The sequence below is a fragment of the Perna viridis genome, chromosome 6, assembly GCF_037379345.1.
Source record: "Perna viridis isolate PV_CMFRI_1.1 ecotype Kerala chromosome 6, ASM3737934v1, whole genome shotgun sequence".
Taxonomy (NCBI): Eukaryota; Metazoa; Mollusca; class Bivalvia; order Mytilida; family Mytilidae; genus Perna; species Perna viridis.
The window spans coordinates 12,229,223-12,255,997 of NC_142450.1; the positions used below are offsets into that span (position 1 = coordinate 12,229,223).

General features: G+C 34.0%; 1 protein-coding gene across 2 annotated transcripts; it reads right to left on the reverse strand.

The window, feature by feature from the left end:
- Positions 1-580: 580 nt before the first annotated feature.
- Positions 581-26,732, reverse strand: LOC148613677 (uncharacterized). Of its 2 annotated transcripts, XR_015923423.1 has the most exons (14): positions 26,584-26,732; positions 24,020-24,190; positions 22,221-23,306; positions 21,629-21,848; positions 20,561-20,678; positions 17,823-18,020; positions 17,100-17,193; positions 15,015-15,083; positions 12,574-13,379; positions 10,666-11,140; positions 5,626-8,372; positions 4,644-4,916; positions 4,342-4,371; positions 581-3,654 (listed from the first exon to the last, which is right to left on the reverse strand). XR_015923423.1 is itself a non-coding variant. In XM_088587173.1 (13 exons), the coding sequence occupies exons 1-13, from the start codon at positions 26,636-26,638 to the stop codon at positions 3,586-3,588; spliced, it is 6,138 nt and encodes a 2,045-aa protein (XP_088443299.1). In that variant the 5' UTR covers positions 26,639-26,732; the 3' UTR covers positions 581-3,585. The 2 variants fall into 2 exon arrangements, 1 of the variants encoding a protein (XP_088443299.1); XM_088587173.1 differs by lacking the exon at positions 4,644-4,916.
- Between the last annotated feature and the right edge of the window lie 43 nt (positions 26,733-26,775).

Genomic DNA, 26,775 nt, shown 5'->3' on the forward strand with positions numbered 1-26,775 from the left:
GCAATAAAATTAAAGAAGCATAACAGTGCGTGTCCCCTTCTTGGTCAGTAAGCACACCCTCCTATTCATTGAAGACCCATGAATGGCCTTAAGCTGGCATTTTCCTCCAAAGTGAGTTAATTGTTGTCTCTTTGACATATTCACCATATCCATTCTCATTATATTCAATTTCCGTATCTGCCCCTGAACAGAGGCAAATGGTTTTCACACGAATTTAATGCGTCTTTACATGAAATTCACTTAACACAAGTTTCTTGAGAAAAATTCGTGTGAATTCTCGATGCACCTAAATTATACGTGAAATGTGTCACAAAGTTAATTTGTTCAATTCTGGTGAAATTCATGTGAAAGTATTTTGAAAATCTGGTGAAATAATTTGTGATACTTCTTTGTTCACATGTAGCATGCATTAAAGAGCTTACTTAAAGGTTAGTTTACACTTATTGAAGACCTTTATGTGATCTCTCAAAGTATTTACTATTTCGTCTTTAGGTTGGTGCATTCGTTGCATTTCACCACATCAATTTTTGTTTTCTATAGTAGGTTAATGGTATATTAGTGATAAAATAAACAACAAAACTACAGAATTATTTTCTTTTAGAATAAATTAACTTAAATACATAAATAACAAAGCATCTGCTTATCATTGCACTTGTAAAAAGACATATTTTTCACTACAGTGGCACCTCCTTTCCAGCTACAAGTTGTCAATCCCTGGTATGATTTTTTTTTCTTGTACATGTAATACATTTCCTTATATACATACATGTAGATGTTATGTGTTTACCATTACCCATGAAACCATCCAGTTACAACCGCTAAATCAATTTGAAAATTAAAAAAAAAAATAAAAACATGAAAACTGTTTATCCATTGTTTCCACAAACCAAACATTAAGTAAAATTTGTAACCAGTACGACATAAAATATAAAACTAAAAGAAATATACCAGATAGTAACTAGGCCTGGTCATCCTAAGAATTCAAATGATTGCTAACAGTTTAGTGTACATGTATTTTCAGCTAAGAAAGGAGCACATGATACAAGACAATACTTGAAAAACTGTGAGCAATGCTAACTAACTTTGATATCCCTCCACTCCCCCCATTTGATAACATGTGCCTCTTGTCCTCCATTCCTTTCATTCAGTGTAAGTTTTGGTTCCCCAACGTCCCTATATTCATAAATGACAGAGTCCATGTTTTCTTAGTGAAACACATCAATTTATTCCAATTAAAATCTAATGAATGAGATGCACAATTGGAACATGTAATAAAGATTCTGTGAAAGTTTCATTCAATTGCATTCAGTGTGATAGGAGTAACAGATAAGAGATTGGTCCCAAAATTATCCTGTATACATAAATGACCAAGTCTATGTATTACTATGTGCAACCCCAAAAATGATTCTAATCAAAATGTCAAATAATTGCAAAAATGATATTAAGTATGACCTTCACCAATGACCCTTCATATGAATTTATATCTTTGTCCATTTATACTTAATCTAAAATAAAAAGAAAAAAAAAGGGAGATAATCCTATGTTCTCTGATAAAGATCATAATACAATTCTCTTCCTGAATTTGCTTTTGTTACTTTGTATGTACGATTTTAGTTGCTTTATGTTCTTTGTTTTTCATGTCTGGTCTTTGTCCCTGGATTACATTCTTCTGATTACCACTATAACCTTGGTTCCCTTAATTATTCTTACAATATTACAAAACTAAAATAAAAAAAAATGCTTTAATCATCAGGAAAACCTTAATTTCTAAAAATAAATCAGAACATAAAAAGTAAATAAAATAATAAAGTATTAAAACAAAACAATGCGATTCTACACTGACACAAAATTATTATAACAAAACAAAAATAGGGCATTAATGGAACATCAAGTGCTACTTTGCAATGTCATGCTGAAAAATGAAGGAAGGCGGAATATTCAAAGAGGTCTAACTCAAAAACTACATTGATAATTAAAGCTGATCTGTATTTTATGGTACTTCATAACTGTACAAAGTTTAAAAAAAAATGCATTGACCTGTTCTCAAGTTATCTTCTGGACACCCAATGGAATGTACAGACAGACAAACAAACAACTTTTTGGAGGGTGTCACATAACAACTTGCCACTTAGTGTGGAGGGGTATAAATACAAACTTCAAAGACTGTGAGAAATTGTTGGTTAGGTAAGTACGAAAATAATTATGTTTCACAATCCAAATTCAACATTTGGATTTAGAACATACTATTCCCATCATCTTTCATAATATCATTATTAGAATTTTTTGCAGAGCCATTCTTTCTGGGTTGGATAGATGGGAAAGGGTAACCTTAGTTTTTAGATCTAACCCATTGTAAGTCTAAGTTTAGGACCCTCATATTAATGTTTCTTGGTTTCCTGAATATTGAAGGGATTTTAAGGAAAAACCTATGGTAAGGGACACAACTCTAACAAATCATTTGAACGTTTGTAATCAGCATTTTACACCAATCTCATGTGAGCATCAAAGTAACTCAAAGGAAAGCTTCAAAAGCTTTAGTGAAATTGAATAAGATACAAACATATCACTGACTTCAAGAGTTATTTCCCTTACCCTAGATCTACCACTTTAAGTACAAGTTAGTTATGTAGATATTTTGATTTTTGCGCTTGCTATTTTTCTCAGATTCTGTCAAGTAATATATTTGCAGATATTGATTTTAGTGGTTTTAAGTAGCAGTCTGTGTAAGAATCATGCAAAATCTGAAAAATGTGATACACCCCAAAAAAGGCTACATATTTTTATCTTTGTATTTAAATTGTCTTATGGGTCTATATTGTGAAATGTGTAATTATTCATTCATATCTGCCTGCTCTTAGGAACTAATCAACATAGAAAAACCAATAGATTCTATTGTATTTGAGTGTCATTTACAGAGTTATCTCCCTTAATTTTGAAATTTACAGTGCATTCTATATAATTTTTAACTCCTATGAACATGGGCTGTATGAAAAACCGCATGTAACTTTCTGTTTATTATGACATTTCAAACAAAATATCCAAAAAAAAAATATGTAGGCTTTCCAACCATGAATCAAATTTTGCATGATTCTTATGTGGAGTGCTACTTAAATACTTAACTATTCAAAGTGTTGCAAAACAACCTTGCAGCTATTACTTTTGAACTTTATTTGTCAACAGGGAAAATTAATGTTTAAAATATATTACTGGGTAAGTTTTTGGCATGGCCTACTTTTTACCAATCTATTGGGGAGCAAAAATGATTTGATCTGAAGACAAGAAAATAATATCATATAACCTAAAGGGAGGTTCACAATCCCATGCATGTTGTGAAGCATCCAGAAAAAAACTACTTCACAAAATAGACGATAAAAAAACAAGAAAAATTTTCAATTTCAAAATTAGAAAAACATGAAAAATTTATAATTTGAAAAAAAAAAAAAAACCATGAAAAGATTGTTTATCAGTCAATTGCACAAACCAAAGATTAAGAAGAAAATAAATTCCTAAACTGAGTATTACATGGATAAAATGTATTCCATGCTGCCTGCAATATGTATTTTACAGTTTTCAAGTTTCCATATTTCATTTCTTGTAGAGTTTAGTCAGGAATTTGTCCACATTCAAACTGGTGAGGTCCACTGGTGTCTTTACCTGTAAAATCAAACTGATAAATTACCACTTTTAGTGAGGGGCAGGAGGCACCTCTATTAAAATTTTATTATTATTGGTTTTTATTCAAGATAGTTAGCCATAAGAATGAAAGAAAATAATCAATTAAAATTGTATTTCAAATAAAAAGTGCCCTCCCCTTCTCCCCCCATACATTTACTTTTGGAATTGCCCTTAACTTGAAAAACACATGAATACCATAATACAATAAATCAAGTCTTCAAATATACTTTCAAGAATAAAGTGGAAGACCTGCTTTATTGTTTAATGGTATTTATGAACGCTGATAAAGAAACAGGAATGATTTTACCAGGTCAAGAAACAAAGTAGAAATTGGCAAAATCAGAAGTAAATATATACAGTTTAAAAAAAGAATCATACTGGTAAAATCTGGATTTAAAATAGTGGAATTCCGCTAAAAAGCAAAAAAAAAAAAAAAAAAAAAAAAAATCATCCCTGATAAAAGAAATCCCATAAAAACTTTCAGAAGTGGAAAATCACCACACCATTCAATGAAATCATATTTTAGGGGTTGTATAAAAAAATCTAAAAATCACTCACTAAGTGTAACATTAATTAATTATTTTGCATTTAGTTCTTCATTGGCTGGGAACTTAGAACTCTAGTAATAAATATGATAAATGCCAAGTGACGCAGTATCTGTCTTACCTTTCTGGCTTTTGATTTCGACTGTTCTTTCTGAAACCAAGAAACACATACTTCATAAGTTTCTGAATCAAATTCCTAGCTCTTCAATTACTAGCCAGAATAAATAAGATGGCTTATTTAAGAAAAGTTTATAATCAATACATATAAAGCATATGACTTGCAGTGCTTATACAAAATGTATTCTTTATCGAACTAAGAGTTAATCCAAAATCAACAGATTTTTATCCTTTGTTTTATTGTTATATTTTCGAGAGGGTTGAAAGCTCACGAAACTGTTTAACCCCGCCAAATACCTTATGTACCTGTCCCAAGCCAGGAACCTGTAGTCCAGTAGTTGTGGTTTTTCATTTTCTTTTTTATGTTCATTGTTATTCATTTTTTTTTCTTTCTTTACATTAGGTTGATTCTTTTATGAACAGCTTCACTTCATTCATTTTGGAACCTTTTACAGCTTGCTTTACGATATATAGCTTTTGTCCATCATTTTTAAAAAACTGTGTGGTGACTTGAGAAGTTTGTTGCCTGACTTTTGATGGATGACTGTCTCATTGACAATCTTACCAGGTCTCTAATTTCTATATTATATGTATAATGAAGAAAAAATAACATTTGCAACCTTGCACCTTCCCCTCCAATCCCTAAATGTATCGAATATGATGTGTAGCTATTAAAAACAATATGTATTCACCATGTCTACTGGTATTTCAAAAGGACCATGCATATCAAGTTTCATGATATGACTTAATATTCACATGAAATATAACCTAACCTTGATTAACCTACATGTACTTGTAAATTACATCAGATGAAAGAAAACTAACTTTTCTTGATGCATCAGAATAGATATTAAAATTAAGTATGTTAAGAAATGCTTAATATTTTTTAAGGTAACAGTAAAGCGATTTATAAAGCTTTTATAAACATGTTTAAAAATATTTTATGACATGAATTACCAAATATAAAAAAAAACTTTAAGTATGCAGATGGAACTTAACTTAATGGGTAAAACAAAAATGCAGGGAAAAAAAAGAGACCGTTTTAACCCCAGTACCTGCTCTCCTGATGGTGGTCCCACTTCCTTCCCCCTGAATACCACACTAAAGAGTGAAGTGTTGCATAACATATTTTATAAATCTAAGAATCAGGCAGGTAGTGATGGAATACAAAAATAAAATTGCAAGACCTCTAAAGGCCAAAGTATCACTAATGAGCCCATGCCAAATTCTTATGTGGATCAATCCTAAAATATTTTTCAACATGTACTTATTTAAAAATTACAAGTACCTGTTCATCAACTGATTCTTCCCTTGGTCTCTTACATCCAGGCTGCACAGTATCAGTTCCCTCCCTTATTTTCAGATTTTTTTTCACCTTTTCAACACTTCCTTGCAGTACTCTGCCTGCTCCTTTAGGACTAGCGGCAATTCTAGGGCTTTGTCTAACAGGAGTAGATATAGTTTGCATCTTTTTTGGAGTCTTTTTGGCATTTACATTTTTCTGTGTCTTTCCACTTTGAGAAGATGTTGACACAAAATACAATCCACTTCCACATTTCATGGATGCTGTCACTCTCTTTTTTGGAGGTGACATTAAAAACCTGTTATGTACACTTGTTGGAGATTCCTTTTCTGGAGACTTCATTTTCCCTTGGTCTTTACTTTGCCCTTTTCGGTAATGACTTTTGTTTCCTGAATCTGATATACTGGTACACTGTTCTGAATCAATAGCACTGCCAGAAACCTTCTCAGGTGTTTTAGTCTCATTTAAGTTCATTTCTATTGCCGTAGAATTCATAGTTGTACTACATGGAGAATTAAGAACTGAAGATCCTTCCTGAGACACACTTTTCCATGGATTTTCCCAATCACCTTCCACATCAATATCGGAACTGTCGTTAGAAATTTCTGAGCCAGCACAATTTTTACTTACTGTGCATGTTTTGTTGGTATTTTGTTCCTTATCATTTTGATTTTTTTGTGCAGAATTGTATATTTCCTCAAGTTCAGAATTGGTATCACATGAACTTTCCCGCATTAAATGTAAATCTACAACATTTGGCAAAGGTACACTACATACTGGCTTAGGAGAACTTGTATCATTCTGATTCAAAGTCACCATATAATGAGTGTTAATGGCTTGGCCTAATAGTCTATCAGATTGTAATGTAACACCTAACTGGCCGATGAGTTTTTGGCAAGATGGTGAAATATTGTACCTTTCAGAAGCATAGTTTTGCTGGAAGGTTTTCACAGACGTCTGCATCTGTGATTCTAAATGTCCTGTATCTTGGCCTATAACATACACATGCTTTGCAGAACTACCTCTAGAATCTTGGTCAATAGAACCAATTACTTCACTCGAGTTTGACCCTTCTATTTTCTTCACAACACCATTTTTCAAGTGGACATTTCCAGCTGCATCTGGAATAAAATCATCAGCAGTTTCCCAAGGTGCAGGAGTTTTCTCCCCTCTACTAGAACTTGGAGAATTCCTGCCCAGGTCATTATCACTTTCAGTTTCACTTAGTGGTCCATAGACAGACTGATCTTTTATCTTTTCTACACTATTTGTAGGAGGACCATCTAAGGATTCAAAGTTCAAAATTTTACTAGCATTTTCATTGACTCCACTCCCCTGAAAAGCCATAGATTTTGGATGAAACAAATCATTTGACTGATTCAAAGAATCTGATCCTGTACGTTCCACTACTGTAGGCCTTGTAAACGAATTCAAATTTTTAGCTAAGCCCCTCCTAATTTTCACAGATTTTCTTAAATATCTTTTTTGTTTTTGATTGTCTGCTCCCTGATTTTGCTTGCATTGTACTAAACCAATTTGATTCAAATTTGAAGGTTTGATTTGAACATTTTGTGAGGCTACTATGCTGTGAAGTGGAGTGGCAATATACATTTTATTCACATGGGTTTTCCCATCAGACAGTGGTTGACTGGTACACCCAGAGTCATTCTGATCCTGTAGATCAGGACTATCGTCCACTGAAGAACATGCTACTTCAAAAGCATCTCTAATTAATGAACCACCCGTATTTAATTCACTAGAATGGGATATCGTTTTGTTCTTTGATGGAGAATCTAGAAAGTCACAGTTTTCGGTGTACTCCATGTCATCATATTTTGACCTTGAAGGAGTAGATTGGGCAGAAACGCTATTTTCTGCCGCACTGTAAGGTTTGTTGATATTGTTCTTAATTCCTTGAATGGAATATGATGATGTGATTGCAGGTTGGGGCAAATTATAATCCTGTGAGTTTCCTAAATCTAACATTGGCATAGACAATAATGGTTCACCATTTTGAGTAATGCTACTGACTTCAGTTGAAATTCTTTCCGATGATACAGCATTGTGGTTGTTTGGAGAGGCAATTATTGCCTGGTGATTCCCCTCATCCTTTGATAATGCTACTGACGCTGTACAAAGAACTCCAAGAGGTACTTGATCATGAATTGAAGGCTTAGGTAAAATAGTTCTTTGGTTAGGACTTGTATTTTTTGGAGTCAACTTTTTAACAGCAGGTACAATCAGCTCTCTCTCTGCCTTGTCTCCTTTCTGATTATCTACTTTGACAACAAAGCCCAAGCAAGAGGGGCCAAGTTTGATGACTCCAGTTTCCTTATCCTCAACAGGTTTTTCATTTACAGTAATCAATTTTTGACTACTTGTGATTGTCTTAGATGACAAGTTTTTCTTCACCTTACTCAAAGAAACAGATTTGTTAACCATTCTATTTGATTTGGCAGATTCAGGGCTTGGGGTAAGAAACCCTGGTCCAAGATAAGGTACAACATGGTCCAGGGAATGTCCTGAAAAGGGGGTTGATGGAAGTGACTTCGTTATATTTCCATTACCACTAGGAGTTAGACAAGTAGTACTGTGTCCATGGTGACTAGTTTTGGGTGTAATTGAAGCCTGGGTGACCGCTAACCTTTTCTTTTTGCCACTGGGAGTAGCTGTGGAAGTGGAGTCAGGTTTTTCTTTTTCTGGTGAAGCTATCTTTATTAATGCTGACAATCCTGAAATGATAAAAATAAAATTTTTTGTAAATAAATATGAAAGATTATTTATTAGTTCTCAGGCCATAGACCTTAAAATTGAAGATAGACGCGTTGTTTTTTTAAAACATTTTTAAAGAACCAATTTGTTCAGTGTGTCATATTTTTTTCCTTCTCTTTCTTCTATGACTTTTTTATGAGCAACTTGGCATGTGTTTCTAGAATAGCAGAGGACACTTACCCAACTGGTGCACCTGGTCCATGCTCTCAGTTTTTAGTGGGGTCTACTCACATACTTTTGTTTCCTTATGCATGTTATTTTAGTTCATGGTATTTAATGTCATGTGTATCTGTTTTCCCTGTCTAGTCTTTGTCCCTGGATTGCATTCGTTTGATTTCTGCTAGAAACATGGTTCCCTACATTATTTTATGTTCAAAGCAAGAAATGTACAGAAATATTTTTCTTGAATTTCATGTTGGCAAGAAGAATAGTATTAATGATGCAATGCCCCCCTATAAAAGATGATTAAGAATCAATTGGGTTTTTTTTCTTTGGTTTTTGTTTCTTTACTTATCTCTTTCACTTTTTGGAATGATTTTTAGAAGGATGCTATACTACATGTTAAACCACTAACCAGATGCATTCTTAAAATTTTAAGTCGAAGACTATAAAATATACAGTTCCTATAATAAAGTTGACATTTCCCATAATATTTCCGTAAGAGTACCGTATAAGTGGTTATTTTCACAGTGATTGAATTCTCGTGATATTCACAGTCAAAGTTAGAACACGAAAATTAAATCATGCGAAATACTTATGAGATTAAACAGAGTTATTCATCTTTGTCTTATTCAATGAACAGTTTGTCTTTCGCAAAATTTACATTACACAAAATACCTCACCCAGTATTTTTAAGAAAAATGTGAAATTTTCCAAGCAGGAAAAAAAACCACTTATACAGTAATTCAAAGATAAAAACTCAGAATAAAATAATAATATTGCTATTTCAAAATACAGCATGACCATCAGGGTCTTCAGCCACTGACTATACGCTTGAGACTAGTAAAAATTGAAGAAGGTAAACAAAAATTTGGTGAAATTTATTTATATACAGTGTATATGTTGGAAATTATTTGAACTGAGGGCTCATACTAGTAGTTGAATAAGCTTTTGCAAAAGAACTCTAACAAATAAGCTTCTGGAACAAGATTATGTTGCTACAAAATTGATTTCATCACTACAGAAGTTTTATGGTCGTCATCATAAACTCATGGATCGTTATGGTGTATCCATCTGCACCATGAAAACTGATTTATTCAACAAGTCATAGTTTTCCTTTCCTTGTTTGTCTACCCCTAACTTGACTTTTAATGAGCAACTCGGCGGGTGTTTCTAGAAAAGCTAAGGATGCTTACCTTACCAGTGCACCTGGTCCATGCTCCCAGTTTTTAGTGGAGTCTTAAGTTGCTCATTTGCTTTTGTTACTTTGTATGTATGATTTTAGTTACTATATGTTCTTTGTTGTGTATATCTGTTTTCCATGTCTGGTCTTTGTCCTTGAATTACATTCTTTCGATTACCGCTATAACCTCGGTTCCCTTGATTATTCTTTCCCTAGTGTTCATATATTCAACGCAATCGTCCAAGTTTAAATCAATTATTACACAGGCAGTTAGAAAAAAAATGTGTTCCTAGTGAGATACTAATATACATACATGTATATATTTGTTCTTTCGGTCAGTTACAAGTACATTATATTTCAACGGAAGTACTCTAGGTTACAGACCACCAATTCAACCAATGAGCATTTGGAACGTACGCAAAAATAGTCCTACGCAGAAATTACCCCTGTTCCTCATAGTGCTGTGAAAAAAGTTCTCATCTTATTTAAAAAATTTAAACAGTTTCTGAAAGCAAAAACATTTCTGTATATTTTATAGGTGCATTTTGCTTCTTGTGATATGAAGCCTAATCTCCATAATGATTTTTAAATATACCCCTATCTTGTGAAAACACTGGGATTTCCTATGCTATTTATAGACCCTTCACTTCCGGTGACCAGTACTGCACTGCAAGTCTGCTAACCCCACATGCCATTCTGAGGATTGTGAGCTGACATATGTAGAATCATGCTGATATATAGTCCTCTGCAGGTTAAAGTTAAGGTAAAGTCCAGAGAAGCCATTGAATATTGTGAAATTAGCATAGAAGCCTATGGAAAGTGGAATTAGTGGTTTTTAGCCTCTAAATGTGGTTCTCAAAAATCTTAATTGCTTATCAATCAATTTTAAATATGAAAATTTTGTTAAGTACCTGCAGACCATTTACTAGCAGAGTCTGATATACAAGCTAATGCAGAGGTAGCTTTATTGTTTGAGGTGGAGGTCACTTTCTTGTTGTTAATTCTTGGTTGTAGAGGGTCACATCTAATCAGTGGTCTTGGAGATGATTTGTTCTCCTTTAGCTTGGAAACAGGGGGCAACTTCTTGCTCTTGGTTTTCCCATCCTTTGGAGAAGTTGATTGTTTACTACTTGTACTTCCAGTCGGGGATACTTCACATTCTTGATCTTTGCCCTGATTTTCTATAGCAGCTGGCAAATCTGGTGACCTGTATGAATTATTTAAATTGCCTGAAGGTTTTCTTGTCTTTGTTGACTTAGGTGATTTTCCTGCACCTTTCCTTGCCTTTTTGAATTTTTCCTTCTTTGGTGACTTCTTAAATGGTGTTTTATTGATTTTCTTTGCTGATCTGGTCTTTGGGCCAGGCAAAAAGCTCTCTGTGGTCTGCTGTAGGAGTAAAGAGAAACATTAAAAGTTCACTGGAAAAAATAAAATTAGCAAATACAAATGTAGCTTTTTCAAGCAAAAAAATGGGAAAATGTACCATGTGTATAGTAGAAGAAAAAATTAAATGAAGTTGTTCAGTAAAATTTTACCAGCATTTACTTCATTGTTATGTTTACTTTATTTTTTTTCTCTGTCAAATGAAATCTGACAGTTTTAAATAATCTTAAAAATTACTACTACTAAGAGAATAAAATGCTTTGCAGGGTGCATAATTCATGTATGACCACAGAGGTAAAACCCTGAACAGACGGGCAAGTATAGACTCACCATTCAAACTTAATACAGCTTTGAATTTGGATTCAGGTTAGATATTTGACACAAGATAAGAACTTGACCAGCATGGAAGTGGTCACTTTTTTGCCTCTTATTCCTAAATGGTTCCAGTCAAAACCTCCAAAATCAATCCCAAGCTTTCTTTGGGGGAATTGCACCTAGTGGTACATTTCAAAGCAATCGATTCTCCCTTTTACTGAAGTTCTTATCCAGAAATATCAGAAAGAAATACTTGTTTATTGCTCCTTTGTGACCCCTTATTCTTACTTGGCTCAAGTCACACCTAAAATCAATCCCAGTCTTCCTTTTGTAATATAGCACCTTGAATAAATACAATTTCAAAAAGATCCATTCATTTTTACTCAAGTCAATAGTCTGGACATACAGATATTGTTTGTTTCAGACCCCTTTCGGGCCTTAACTCCAAAAAAGGTTCAAATCTTAATCCCCAAAAATCAAACCCAGCCTGCCTTAGGTCGTCTGGCACATTGCAATACAATTTCAGGGAGATCTATTCACTAATAATCAAGTTGTTGCCTGAACTTAGGGAAAATGCTTGTATCTGATCCCCTTTTTGGCCCTTAATTTCTAAAATGTTCAAGTCTTAACCTCAAAAATCAAAACCAGTCTGACTATTGTGGTATAAAACATTGGGGAACAATGTGATAGACATTCCTATGCTTTTCCTGGAATTTTATAGTTTTATAATTCTATGAAATGTTTTTTTTTTGGGTCCTATTTCATGAACTGTTGGGAACATAACCCCTAATCAATACCAACCTTCTCAACGATTAGCCTGAATAAGAGAGGACTGCATAGGTTTCAACTAGCCCCAAACAAGAAAAGTACATATCATTTCAATAGCCCGAATAAATTTTTACTTGCCCCAGGCTTCAGGCTAGTGGCTAAAGGTGAGCACTGTCCTTATGTGGTTTGGAACCTTTGAAAAAAAATCAAATAACTAAAGGTCAAATTAACACACGAAAACCAATTGTCTTTTGACAACACCTACAAAACATGGAGGACAGTGCAATACCATGATTTGACCATGATATTTGGCAGTCATGTAAAAACATCCTAAACACACGAGGAGCAATTACCTCATTTATAACAACATCTGTCATATTCTCCTCAAATGAGGAGTAAAGTTGCTTGACCTCTGATGGTAAACCATGGAAGGTGTCAGCATTATCCTCAATCTGCACAGTCATAGGACTACTTCTTTGGCCTACTGGAGTACTGCTGTTATCTGAAGAGGACACATCTCTCACAAAGGTCAAGTATGGTGTCGACCTAGATACCCTGTTTGATTCTGCTGAAATATGCAATGACTGATTTTGTGATGTGTCAACTGGGTTACACTGGCTTGGTTGAGATGATAAATTTGAAGCAGACGACATACTTAAAGATTTCTCACTTAAAACAGACACAGCAGCATCAACTTCATCTCGAGTTAAAGTTCCAGGCAAATAAGTTTCTTTTGGGTTTGAGCACATCGTTGATGAAGTGACATTGTTAGTACATTCTTGCTGTAGTCCACGTGCTGAAGATTCTTGAAAACTCACAACTGATCCAGACTGCACAGTGCTTGTCACTGTGGTTGACACTAAAGGCTGAACACCATTAGATGAAGTTGATATCGTTACTGTAGGTGTAATACCAGAAGAAGTAGAAGTCAAAGTCACAAATGAAGACAATGATGAAAAATCAGTAGGTGTGTGAAGAGTTCTGCCTTGTGAGGGATAAAAGTTCAAGACAGCATTGATTGATTCTTCAGTAACATATTTGTTCTCAAAACTCTTTTCTTTTGCATGAGATTCTGAAGAAAAAGATGGAACAAAATCTCTTACACCTATTCCAGCACTGTTGATGGGTCTGAATTCAGTGGATGTGTCTGTTGTAACAGCTGAAAGATAAGCAAGATTTTTAAACTGAAGAACGTGCTTTCTTAATCACCTTTTCCAATCATTTTTTACTTTTGTCTCAGCCATACAAAACAGCTAAGGGTTGTTCCATTGAAACACAAAGAATGGGGAGAAAGGCACGTTAAATTAATACATAGGTGATTGACACTTTTTTACATACGAAGGAATTAAATAGACAGGCTAAAATTGTTTCTATAGGTGACCTGGCAAAAAAGTGTCTTCCACCATTAAGCTAAATACAATGTATTATCTCTGGACTTCAATACTCAGTGCATCAATTAACATCCATCAAAATTAAAAAAAAAACACCAGCTTTTTTAAGAGTACTTTTTGGCTCAAAATTGCCAGATCACCAAAATAGCCCACCATACCATACTCTCCTCACTTTTCTATTTTTTTTTAAACAAACTGCTTTAAATTTCATTTTGTGGTGTAACTCTTTGTTTTTTTTAGGTACATGTATATGTCCAGGGTTTAATATTGACTTCATTTGTTTGGTGGTCAACAGGACTACTTCTGAGGTAAAACAAGTAGTTCCCAGACCGTAATGATGGTTCTGTTTTAAGATCTTATGAAAAATAAGACAAAATTTAGATAGCCCATTGGACTACCATGAAAATTTTTCCAATAATCCTCTCCAAAATTAGGGTGGCACAGGACTTCAGAACTATTGTTAGTGTTGATCCCTCATGTCTCATCTTTACCTTTTGAGAGGAGGACATTCCTTCTGTTAGTGATAGAGAGGAAAAGATAATGATTTTTGTAAAACTTATTTTGAATCATGTAAAGATAAAGAAGGAAGTTGCCGGAAATGCATTTTGAGTTGATATACATGTACATGTATATAAATAAATCTATTTTTAATTGAAAACAGCAATGATAAACAGATATCAAAATTCAAAAACCAAAATAGGCAACAAGACTTTGTAATCTCAAACAACCTGGGTGAGTTTCCTTAACTTAGCATTGTCTTATAATAGATACGGACAGCCTTGTAAAAAGACCTTTGCTTTTGCTGAGATTTCTCCGTTATGCACTCTCACTGGAGCTTAATTTTGTTTTGAAAGATTATCTACGAAATTTTTGTGTAGTTGGGATGCTGTTTTTTTTTTTTAATTACTTATAGGTATATCAATTCTACATGTATATATTGTTTGTTGCTTCTATTTTCCTCTAATCTTTGTCTTATTGACTTTCATTTTCAGAATCACTCTAATCATCATTTTAGCACTAGTTAATTTGCATTCATTCCAGGTAGCCATATAGAATATACAGAACTTGTTAATCTTTTCTTCACTTTTAAACATTTCGATAAGGTACCTAATGAACTTAACAAAAATCTAAGGGTTGAATCTTATTCAAATGATGAAGTCAGACAGGAAAAAGTTGTTTAGTGACTGGGCAAAATATGTAAATAAATTTTTGTTTAAAAACTTTCAAAAAATCTACCACAGACACCTAATACAATTTTTTTAAAAGTCATCAGAGATGGTTTTACAAGGAATAACAGGTAAGCAGAAATTGGCAAAATCAGAAGTAAATAATTGGTGAAATAAAGAAATGCTGCAGTAAAATCAGGATATCCACCAAAAAGCAGAAAAAAATCATCTGTTTACCAGACTTGCTCTGTTCTTGAGAATGCTCTGCTAAATGTGAAGTAGATACAGTCATTTCTTTTGTAGCATCTAAAAATAAAAATATTAAAAAATTAAGTCTGTGCAGGCTTGGATCCAACAACAATTGACTATTGCAGTCTATTCCAAAAAATCTTTCCAGCTACATGTACATTAATTTGACAACTTTCCTTTTGTAATACCGATAAGCAAATTTTCACGGAATACATACTAGCCTTTATCCTGAACTCCCCCCAAAGTGCTTGTTGTTAAAGCCACAAACATTGAGGGCATACTGGACAGTTGGTATTAAGTAGCAGTCTCTGTAAGAATCATGCAAAATCTGTAAAAAAGGGATACACCCCAAAAAAGGCTACATATTTTTATTTTTGTAATTAAACTGTTTTATGGGTCTGTACTCTGAAATGTGTAAATATTCATTCAAATCTGCCTGCTTTTTGTGAGATAATCAACATTGAAAATCCAATTGATTCTATTATAGATGAGCGTCATTTACAGAGTTATCTCCTTTAATTTTAAAATCTACAGTGCATTTTATATAATTTTTTTCTCCTCAGAACACCGGTTATATGAAAACTATATGTTAATTTCTGTTTACTACAGCAATTTAAACAAAATAACAAAAAATAAAAATATGCAGGCGTTTTACCCATGAATCACATTTTGCTTGATCCTTAGCTGGAGTGCTACTTAAATACACAACTCAATATATATAGGCAACAAGAAAAAGAAAAGAGAGGAAAAGTACTGACAAATATGGGTAAGTTACAAGTTTCAATAAAAAGTTGAAACAGTTTTTTTCTCTCTTAAGAAATTTTCCACTTGGAATAGTGAGTCAATATAATTTAATGATTGATTGATTGATTGTTGGGGTTAACGCCCGAGCAGCAGTATTTCAGCTATATTCAGGCGATGAGCATGAAAGGGGTGATAAATAAACATGAAATGAAAAAAGGGATGGGATACAAGGATAATAGGGTCAATAAATTTTAATTGCCATAAGAAAAAAGGGAGGGATGGGTAAGCTCGGGCAATTTAGCCTCCTGTGGCGGAGCGCAAAGGTTCCTACTCCTATCGAATACCACAGCAGGGTTCTTTAACATGCGAGGAACGTGGCATCTTTCCCTACACAGTGTACTACTATGGTTTGCGGTCAGGTTTTCCGTATTATAGCCTAACAACTCCAGCATGTAACATGCCAGGGGTACCCCATTCAACCACCTGAACACACAACCCAGTTGCTCTGTGGGCAGAGCACCTAGCCCCAGGCCAGGTTTCTGAGCACTATTTAGTTGCCTTTTATGACGAGCTTACCGATGCTGCCGACCTATTTTTTTGACACCCGGACCTGCACAGGGCTCAATATAATTTAAGCTAGACCTACAATTTTTGCATGTAGTCACTGAATGTAGGATCTAACAACATTCCATTCTACTTTCTGTTCTGATGACATCTTCATAATCCTCCAGTTTTTCTCTTTCAATAATCCTTTCAAAATCATGATAGATGAATCGAATTGGCTGGTCATAAAAATCCTCAGAACAGAAAGTAGAATTGAGCAATGTAAGATCTTACAAGCAGTGACTAAATGGAACCATTGATAGGTCTAATTTTAAGTGTATTCAATGTTTTACATGTTGGGGTTTCCTTCCAATGTCTATGAAAAACCCAAAAGAGAAATATCAGTATGATTTCATTTTATACTTCAATAATTTAGTTTGCATATTTGTCATCTAGGCAAGGTATTTTTCCATTTGCTCATTTAGGTACTGTGATGTCATTAACACAGTCGGCATTTCAAATAATTCCAAACAAATAAGGCTTTGATGAATGGACAAATCTTAATTTTGACCATAAAGGATTATAAATTATATTACAAGGATTGTTTTAATTTTTGACCGAATTATGCTAGCATAACCAATTTTGGGCAAGTAAACCACTCTGCATTCAATGAAGCATAAACTACCATAAAGTTAGTTATTTCACATACCTGATCAAAACTTAAAAACCCTTGTTAATAAACCACAGTGCATGCCCCCCTCCCCCAAACATTTCTACTTTACATACCATGATTAAAGATTTTAAAAAGCGAATCAAACACATTCTCCTGCTTAGTGAGTTCTATAATGTCATTTATCTGATCTTCTGTCATCTGTGTTTCCTATGATGGAGAAAAATAATGCATATGTGTAACTTTTTTTTTCTTTTCATATAATCAATAACGCACTTAAACAAAAACTAAGATTTCTCAAAAAGGTTTACTTTCTTTGTTTATAAAATATGTTCCTTATATTCGTATATTCATCATTTTGGTTTCCTGGGTTATATTTTAGTGCAAGTTTTGGAAGAATCAGGCAAATTGGAAAAAATCAAGAAATGTGCATGTCAGAAACCCACCGATATGACAATACAATTCACTCAAGGATGCTTTCATTATTTGAAAAGACCACTATTTGACCTCTGCATTTGGAATTTTTCAATAGAACGTAAGAAAGATGAGGTAATTGACAGAGTTATATGCCCCTGAAATGTTCATTTTCAGTGCATTTCAATGAAATAATAATTCAACTTATCAAAATGATATGGAAAACTGGTCTTTTTTCCTTGATTCTGATGGCACAAATAGTCAATTTAAACTTTCAAAATGGTGGTTTTTTTAACTGTGTTTCACCCACTGCCTGACACTTATTACATGTTCTGGTAAAAAATCGTGCATCAGGTGATAAAACCATATTTTTGTCATTTTATCAACTTTGCATACAGTATGTCTTAGTTAAATTTATATTTTACATGAGGATCAAGGATATCTTCCAGATTTGTTGATGGTTTAGGAGTTGTTGGTCCTGATTTCTGACTGGTATCCTGTTCTATACTGGTACTTGACAGATTCTGAGATTTACTGAAATCAGAGCAGTTAATTGTCTTGTTGATATTTTCAGCCAATCTTTCATGAAGGAGAGGATTGTTAAGAAGCTGTTCTATCAGTTGCTGAAATAATAAAAGTACTTGTATGCTTATTGGTATCAATGAAAATCAATAAACAAGCATCACAAATAATTTTCTAATAAAAAAGTAAATGGATTTTCATAAATTTTGGACATTTAAGCAGTGGAAAAAAAAGCATAAAACCTAGACTAGCAACATTGAATTTGTACAATGTGGTACACTTATCATTTGTTAAGTAGCAAAAATCAGTCCGTACTTGTGTGATTCATGCATCTCAAAACCCCAAAAATTGTACTTTATTAAAAATTCAGGAACAATTTAAGACCAAAATAACCAGTCAATTTTAGTTGTGCAGTTGTTGCACTTTGGAGATCAAAATCATATTGATTATGTATAAAATTGGTACTTTGCAAGAGTTATCTTTCTTGATTTAGTTTGAATTGGTTGCTTCTAATGGGATATCAATGTATGTTTTAAAGTAACAATCTGAATACAAGTGAAATCTTAAATTTTAATGTGTTCTTGGCACGATAGTGCTTATATTTTGGTTATTTACAATAACAAATGGATTATCCTATTTATTATATACATTTTCTCCATTATTGGTTGCTATTTTCAATACAATTTTTAATTTTGTGGGCAGCAGATTAATACATGCAAAGAAAGATTTTGTGACGTTTTGGTGGGAAAAAATTAGAGAGTGAAATTAATGAATTTATTTCAGTGAGAATTATCAAAAATTTTAACACAGGGAAAAATTCAGTAAATCACTGCCATCTATATAATACCTTAAAATCGTACCCTTGGTGTGTTTAAAGTTTCTTTCTGACATGTGTTCTCAGCAATGTTAATTCTTTTTGAATATATATACCGGAGTCAAATTTTCATGGGGGTCAAAATATTATATGACACAGGCTGTCAATCATTTTTTTTTTAAATGTAAATGTAAAGCTGTTTTCTGTAATAACTCCATAACTTACAAGTAATTATACACTTAAAAAACAGTTGTTGTAAAATCAACTGCAGGTTTTCACTTGTAGCCATCTAACAATAAAAATAATGGTGTTGAACATATCTATGTTGCGCCCTGGCAATCCCAGGGTTCTCAGTAAGTTTTAAAGTAGGTGGAAGAAAATTAAAAGTAGATGAAATATTAAAAGTAGGTGGCACCACTGAGGGCCCTCAAAAAGCAAGCACCGAAGCTGCAAGGGGGAGAGTCTGAGAGGAGGTACCCCCCAACCCCGCTTGGTAGGGGGAGGGGCAGTCCAAGGGTCCTCCCCAGGAAAATTTGGAAAATCTAGAGTGCAGGAAGTGGCATCTGGGCATGAGCATGATTTTGATCACATACTCTTGATGCAAATATTCCCATTTTTTGGAGCTCATTTTGCTCAAGTTTGAAAATTTACATGTATGTGATTTTTTTCAGATTTGCACGACATGGCTTTGGTCAATGCAATAATGACCAGAAATGTTAAATTGATTCTAAAACTTCCCACATACAGAATCCGTGATACGGAATCAGTACTGCGTTTGAAAAAAAAAAATTATGTCCGTTACAAAAAGAGCCGAATTAACCATGATTAAAGTCTGGTTATTTGTACTGCCGATCATGACAAAAAATAAAGTTATCAAGGAAACTAATCTGCATTCCAATATTTTTTTTTTCAGTACTGCGTTTGAAAAAAAAAAAGAATTACGTCCGTTACAAAAGAGCCGAATTAACCACGATTAAAGTTTGGTTATTTGTAATGCCGATCACGACAAAAAATAAAGTTATCAAGGAAACTAATCTGCATTCCAATATTTTTTTTTCAATTTAACTTTTTTTAGCAACAACATAGCCAGTGCCAATGTCAAAGTAGACGGTGAAATCACTGGTCGCTGGCACTTATTGAGAACCCTGCAATCCAAAGTAAATTTCTTAGGTCTAATGGCTTAGATTGAATAGACTTTAATGTCCAAAGACAGACACTCCATGGAAAATAGACCCTACTTTGTACTCAACCATAAGCGCTGAACGTAATCTTAATTGTGCTAGCTCAAAGGAGCAATGGCCCACTGGTAGGCATGCCACCCAAGTCAGACATTATTCTGACTCGGAGCTAACCAGTAACCACTCTATCCCCTAAAACATATCACAGAGATGATTTAACCAGGTCAACAAACAAATCAGAAATTGGCAAAATGGGAAGTAAATATACAGTAAAAAAGAATCATAACGTTAAATTCCGGATCTGAAATAGCAGAATTCTGCTAAAAAAGCAAAAAAAAAATCATGTCTGATATCATGAATAGTGTGTTTGGCAGAGAAACAGTGGCTACCAATTTTGAAGTCCTTGGTGTGACTCAGCCAGGGATCAAACCCACATCCTCTTGTACTTGTGGCAAGCATGCTACCCTGAGATAACCGCTAAGGGCATTACAAGCATTGAGGTTGCGATGCACTCCTTTTTACATTTATTTGGCAATGAAAGTTGGGAAATTAGGCATTCTCACAAGAGACAATGGAGGGTCATAGAACCAAGAAATAACTTTTAATTGACCTGAACCTATCAATTCAACCTATGCTTTTATAGACATACTGTAGGAAATGAATTTTCATGAAGAGATCCTTCATTACTGTTACTGCTATCGTTTAAGGCAGGTAGACTGGACCGTCTCTCGGCAGCCTTCTCTCCCTGGGATTTCCTTTTTGGTGGCCTGTAAACGTATAAATGTGAATTTACATTATCAACATGACTTTCAATACAAATTTTAATTTCTCCATTCACCACAGTAGATATATTGCGAGTGGAGTTAGAGTGTCTCCACCTAGGACAGTGGAGTTTGATTCTACGAAGCCAAAAGAAAGCAGAAATTAGTGAAATTAATGGTAAACATGCGGTAAGAGAAAAAAAGGAACGAGAATTCCAGACACATGTAAGAAAAAGACTTTTTTTTTCTTGGGACTTCATCATGTAGTACATGTAGTTCAATTCAAAGACTCATTTTAAACAAGAACTAGATAACAAGAACAAGTGATGCCCCTGCATTTAACCTTCATACAGATATATCATAACTCATAATTGTAAAAAGCACTTTGTCAGATGTGTTATTGTGTCTGCGAGACACAAATGATGCCCCTGCATATGGTTTTGAGTAAAACTCAGCATAGCTGAACGAAACTTAAAACTCAATCTGTAACTAATCATGACAGACTCACATACCAAAAACCAGTCAAATATCTTCAAGCATTTACAAAAAAAAAGCGAAAAACTATTATTTCAATACAATTTTTAAAAAGCAGGGCACATTCTTTTGGTAAAATTCAGCGTAGAATAATGAAACTTATACTCGATTTGTAACTAATGACAGACTCACATACCAAAAAGCAGTTCAATATCTTCAAGGGTTTACAAAAAAAGTGTGGAAAACTGTTATTTCCATGAAATTTTTAAAGTCCAGGGCCCATATTTTTGGTAAAACTCAGCATAGTGGAACGAAACTCTAACTCATTCTGTAACTAATCATGACAGACTCACATACAAAAAATCAGTTCAATATCTTCAAGGATTTAAAAAAAAAGTGCGGAAAACTTATGGGACGGACAGCCAGGGGTAAACCAATATGCCCCCCCAACTTATCGTTGTGGGGGCATAAAAGAAAATAACCTTTTCCTTCTGGGTGACTTCCCTTGGCCCTTAAATCCAAACTCCCTCAGATTTTTCACTGGTGTTTTTAAAGCTGTACCAATTTTAGAGTCTCCTTTCTTGGGGGTTGAAGGCACTGTAGAATCTCTTTGCTCAGGAGCCTTTTCACCAGGAACAAGTTGTGGCATAGAGGGATGCAGGGATTCTTGATTTTGGCTATTTAGATCTGCAGACTGATGTACTGAAATGTAAATAAAACTATTAAAAGTAACACGTCATGCAAGTACAAGTATATACATCATTTTTTTACTCTCAGTTCTCAATTTGATATTTTTTTTCTTTTTTGCTTTATTTAAGATCTGAAAACAGTTTTTGCTCCTGTTTTTCTCTCTCTTCCTGTGTGTGTGTGTGTGTGTGTGTGTCATCAAGTAACTACACAGTGAAACTTTTTAAAACCAAACTTTCTTCGTACTTTATAGTTTTTTTTATTAATTTAACTCAGGTGCAAAAAAAAACACATTTTAACTAATTTAAATGGACTTCAAATGTGTCTGGTTTAGACAAATTCCACTGTAGCATGTAAATGTATATACAAATGTATGTAATACAATACCAATTGCAGTAACTTGTATATGTGACCTTCCTTCTGTAACAATGCTCCCACTTTCCACTGGCTCACAAGGGTTCAAATTCTCCTTACTAAGGGTTGAAACATCTGTAACACTTTCACTTCCTGTTACAATAACTATTGGACTTTCTACATGTGTTGATTGTTTTCTTATCACAGCAATGTTGTTTTTCATTGTCAAATCATCCTTGCTATGCCCAATATTTTGACAAGATTTTTGAGTTTTATCACATATTAAGTTCTCCCTACCATCAAGTCCATTCCTTGTTAAATTCTCCTTACTAATTTGATCACAGACTGATAATTTGGCACCATCCGCAGAATTTTCTTTCACATCGTCGTTTTTCAATGCAGGTGAGGGGGACAAATGGGATGCACAGCCCATTTCCTCCTCGTCAAGGAAACCTGCTTCTTCATTTTCATGTACATCAGAATTATGGACCTCTATTTTATCATTATCAATAGTAGTGGTGGCATTACAAGAAGTATTTTGTGTTGATCCTTTACTGTCACTATTAATTTTGCTTTTACTAATGGCACATGAAGAATTAGAAATATCAGTACTGCTATTTTTAGGAACTGATTCACTATCACTGCTTTTGGGAGCCAACAACTTTTGACTTTTTATATTTGAGCGACTCTGTATTACAGGATTTGGGCTCTGAGAAGGAGTTGTAATTAACAAAACTGCTGGAGTTATACCAACATTAGAAGAAGCCGGAATAGATTTCCCATCACTTTTGGCATTTATTGCTGTAGAAGGACTAGAAATTTCACCAGATATATTCCTAATATTCCCTGAAATAGATGAAGGTTGATTTCTTTCTACATTACTACTAGGGTTTTTAACATTTCTAGAAAGACATTGATGTCCAGCACCGTTACTTTGTTTATTGTCACCTGCTTCATCAATTTCAAGTCTCGCCATTACATTAGCTCGTCTTGTTCTAGAATTCTGACTCTTTCCTTCCACCCTGAAATTTTTTAAAGAAGTCTGTCTCTTAAGGCATGCTGTAATTGACTCCAACTGGTTCCATAGCGCTCCAAGGCCTTGGGTCTGTCTATTTGTATCTGAAAAGATAAATAGATTGTTTACAAAGGTTTAAATACAGTGAAACCTGTCTCAACAAAACTCAGAATAAACCACAAAAACTTGTTTTAACCAGAAGCATTTTAAATGTACTTTGAACCTGGCTAAATAAAACTCCTGTCTAATCTGAACAAATTTGAAGTCAAAAAAGGGGTTGGTTTGGTCAGGTTTAAATGTAATTGTGCAAGATAGATAACTGGTTAGGAAGGAGCCATGTTCAGGTTATAGGAAAGATATTTTAAATTGGGAGGAAATTTTAAAGGGGCAATTTGTTAACAATCCATTCAGATTTCTTTTATGTGAAGGGACTGATTTATGTTAGAAAGGGCAAAAGGCCTTTGGTCCCTTGCCTTGCCAACCCCTGCTTTCTTGAGAATGAGAAACCTTTGAATGTACTAATGTATTTATAATTTTCTCATGTGATACATATGTACATGTACATTTACCATGTTTGTACGTTACATGTGTACTAAAAGGTTGACTCAAATGCGTACAAATCCTGATACAGGTAAAATATGTTTACAACAAATCCCTCATACTTTAAGCAAAAATGGAGTGAAAGTGATATTTTGTTCATAAACTTAAAAAGCAAGACAATATTTGCAATAGGCTTTTCAATTTACAGATTTCATTCAGATTGGAAAAAGCAGAAAAAATAAATTCACACAGCTTGGGACATTTGTACAAATCTTACCAACAAGATAAAACTGAGCAAACTTTTCTATCATTTGTATGAGGGTAAATCCATTTATAGTAAGTGGATATTGTCTTCCCCTCTTCAGCAAAGCCAAGTACTCTTGCAGGTGGATGCATTCCTTCATAAATGATCTACATGTAGTTGAATACCCTTCATCTTCCAAGTAACCTGTAATGGAACAATACTGTACATTGTACACTGTAATACATTTAGATGGCTCCATGAGTAATGGTGCATTAATTAATGATGACATACACTGTACATGTACAAATGTACTTCCCAAAACTAAATCATGTATGTAACTTCTGTTAAATCTGAGATAATGGCTGGATGATAACATACATGTACAGGCTCACACTACTGGGCGATTCGGGTGAAAAAGTCCCCCTGGGGTTGCCCACTTCGCCCTCAGACGACATCAAAAGTGCAGTGAAGTCGCCCTCTTATTTTCAGACATTGCCCATGATCAGTACTGTATGTACTCTGTCTTTTAGCGGTATTTTGACCAGTTATCTCTCTTCCGATAACAATTCAAACAAAAATGGTGCTTGTTCAAAAAAAAAATAAATTGTAAAAATCTTCAAAATCCATTGAATATTCGATTACAAGCAAGTATTTTAATCCGCTTTTTGTTTCAAATTTTTAAGACAGGATACAGAATGAATATTCTTCACTCCAGCTTCAATAATTCATGTTCTATTGCTTATATTCCAATATGAAAAGTGCAAATTTGTCATGCAGTTTGTTGGACTTGTTTATCTCAATTGATAATTTGGTAGAAAATCCAAAGTGTTTCGTTTAATCTTCTTGTTTCATAACTAAACAGCAAAATCGCCATTTCAACAGAACATTTCTTAAACTTGATATACGTATGTACCGACCGCTACAATGTGTGTTAATAAAGTTTTTGTCTTGATTTGTCAGTAATAAATTTTGAACATGATTATTGATATTCTTGATCAACTTATATCAAGTGACTGGATATTTTGAATGAGAAATCATTGTGGTTAAAGTGGGTGAAGGGAAAAAAAATAGATCAAAATGAAAATTCCAACAGAATGTCAATGCCTCAAATTTTCCATTCCAGTGCTGCTAAAAAGAAAAAATCCAATAGGATGGTGCATTACAAGAGGCTTAGCTTTACAAAATCATACATCAATCTTACTGTAATAAATTTAGTAAGGGGTAGAGGTATAGAATTTTAACATTTCATGTAACACATACATGTACCTAGATTTGCCATTCATTTCTTCAAGTAACAATTCAACTGTTCAACATGACAATGATGATGTATACTACCCTGACCAATGCTCAATAACAACTAGTGTGTGATAAACACTTTGTTTTGTGTTGTTCCTAAATAAAAAGTGTAATTGCCTTTGTATGAAAGCATACATGCCAACCTTTTTGGAACCAAAAGCAGTAGGTGGGTCAGGGGGGTTTGCCCCCCAGAAATTTTTTTTATCCTGGAAGCAAAACACTGCACTCTGGGCACAATTTGGAGGATAAAAGATACCTGATAAGGGGAGTGAAAACTTACTATTTGTTCATATTTGCCCTTCCCGAGTCCTTTATGAAGGTGAATTTATCGGTCCATGAGGACTTGAATGTATAGTCATAACGCTTCTTAACTTGGACTTCATCCCCATCTTTGTATTGCATCAGGGATTTTCCCAAGTTCAAAATCAAGTGAGCCAATAAACGTTTTTAATTGGTTCATATGTACATGTATTTAAATAGCCAATGAAAAGGTCGGGGTACATTGTATATACTATGTCAGACATGCATTTCACTCCCCTTTATTAAACTCCTCCGGTAATGGCAAAGTCGTCACACTATGGACTCGACCATAACGTAGAGTCGAATTAAATAAAGATGAAAAAATCGTTACTCATTTTTGAAATCAGTAGAAAAGTTTCTGAAGTTGGTAGGTGGTAGAAACACCACAAAATCGGTAGACTACCGCCTAAAACGGTAGGGTTGGCATGTATGTGTAAGTGTTTTCCTTTTTACCATGTTCCAATGTAAATAACAATGAGAAAAATGATAGAGTGTGCAGAAGGGCTTTAATGAAAAAAAAAAATTCAAAAATAAAAATATCACAAATTTTACATACATTTGTAGTCAGGAAACGTTACTTTCTCATTTTGACCAAAATATAAAGTACAATAACTGTGAAAAGTTACTTACATGTAAAGGAGAAAATGCTCAACCATACTTTTCTAATGTTACTGTCTTCAAAGTTTATTATCATATTGAGCACTGGTTAAGTGATCTCCAATTTTGGAATTTTCTGTCGTTGCATTCAACTAGTAAACAAATTGCCCTTTCAGTCCAGAATCTCTCTTCTAATTAAGATTGAGGGACTTATTACCTACTTGAACTTAACATAATGTCAGTGATGAATTAAAAACATCATTAATATACTATCAAAACATTACAAAAAATTACCGAGCACTGGTCAGGCAAGTCTATCATGTTAGCGTACAAACTACAGAGTTTAAATGTATATGTTAATTGTAATGATGTATTTCTTAACTAGTTAAGGGCATGCTCATTACCAAGGACTAATCTTGCAATTTCCGAAGGTAGAAAGAAAGGGGCTTCTTTGTCCATTTTGTATAAGACTTCAAAAAATTGTCTGTGTTTGTATATCTATAATCAAGAGGCCGTGAAATCTCATCTTCCAAAAAATGGCGGGCAATGTTGACGTTTGATTGTCGGTAGATGTCGTAAAAAGTTAAATCCTCACA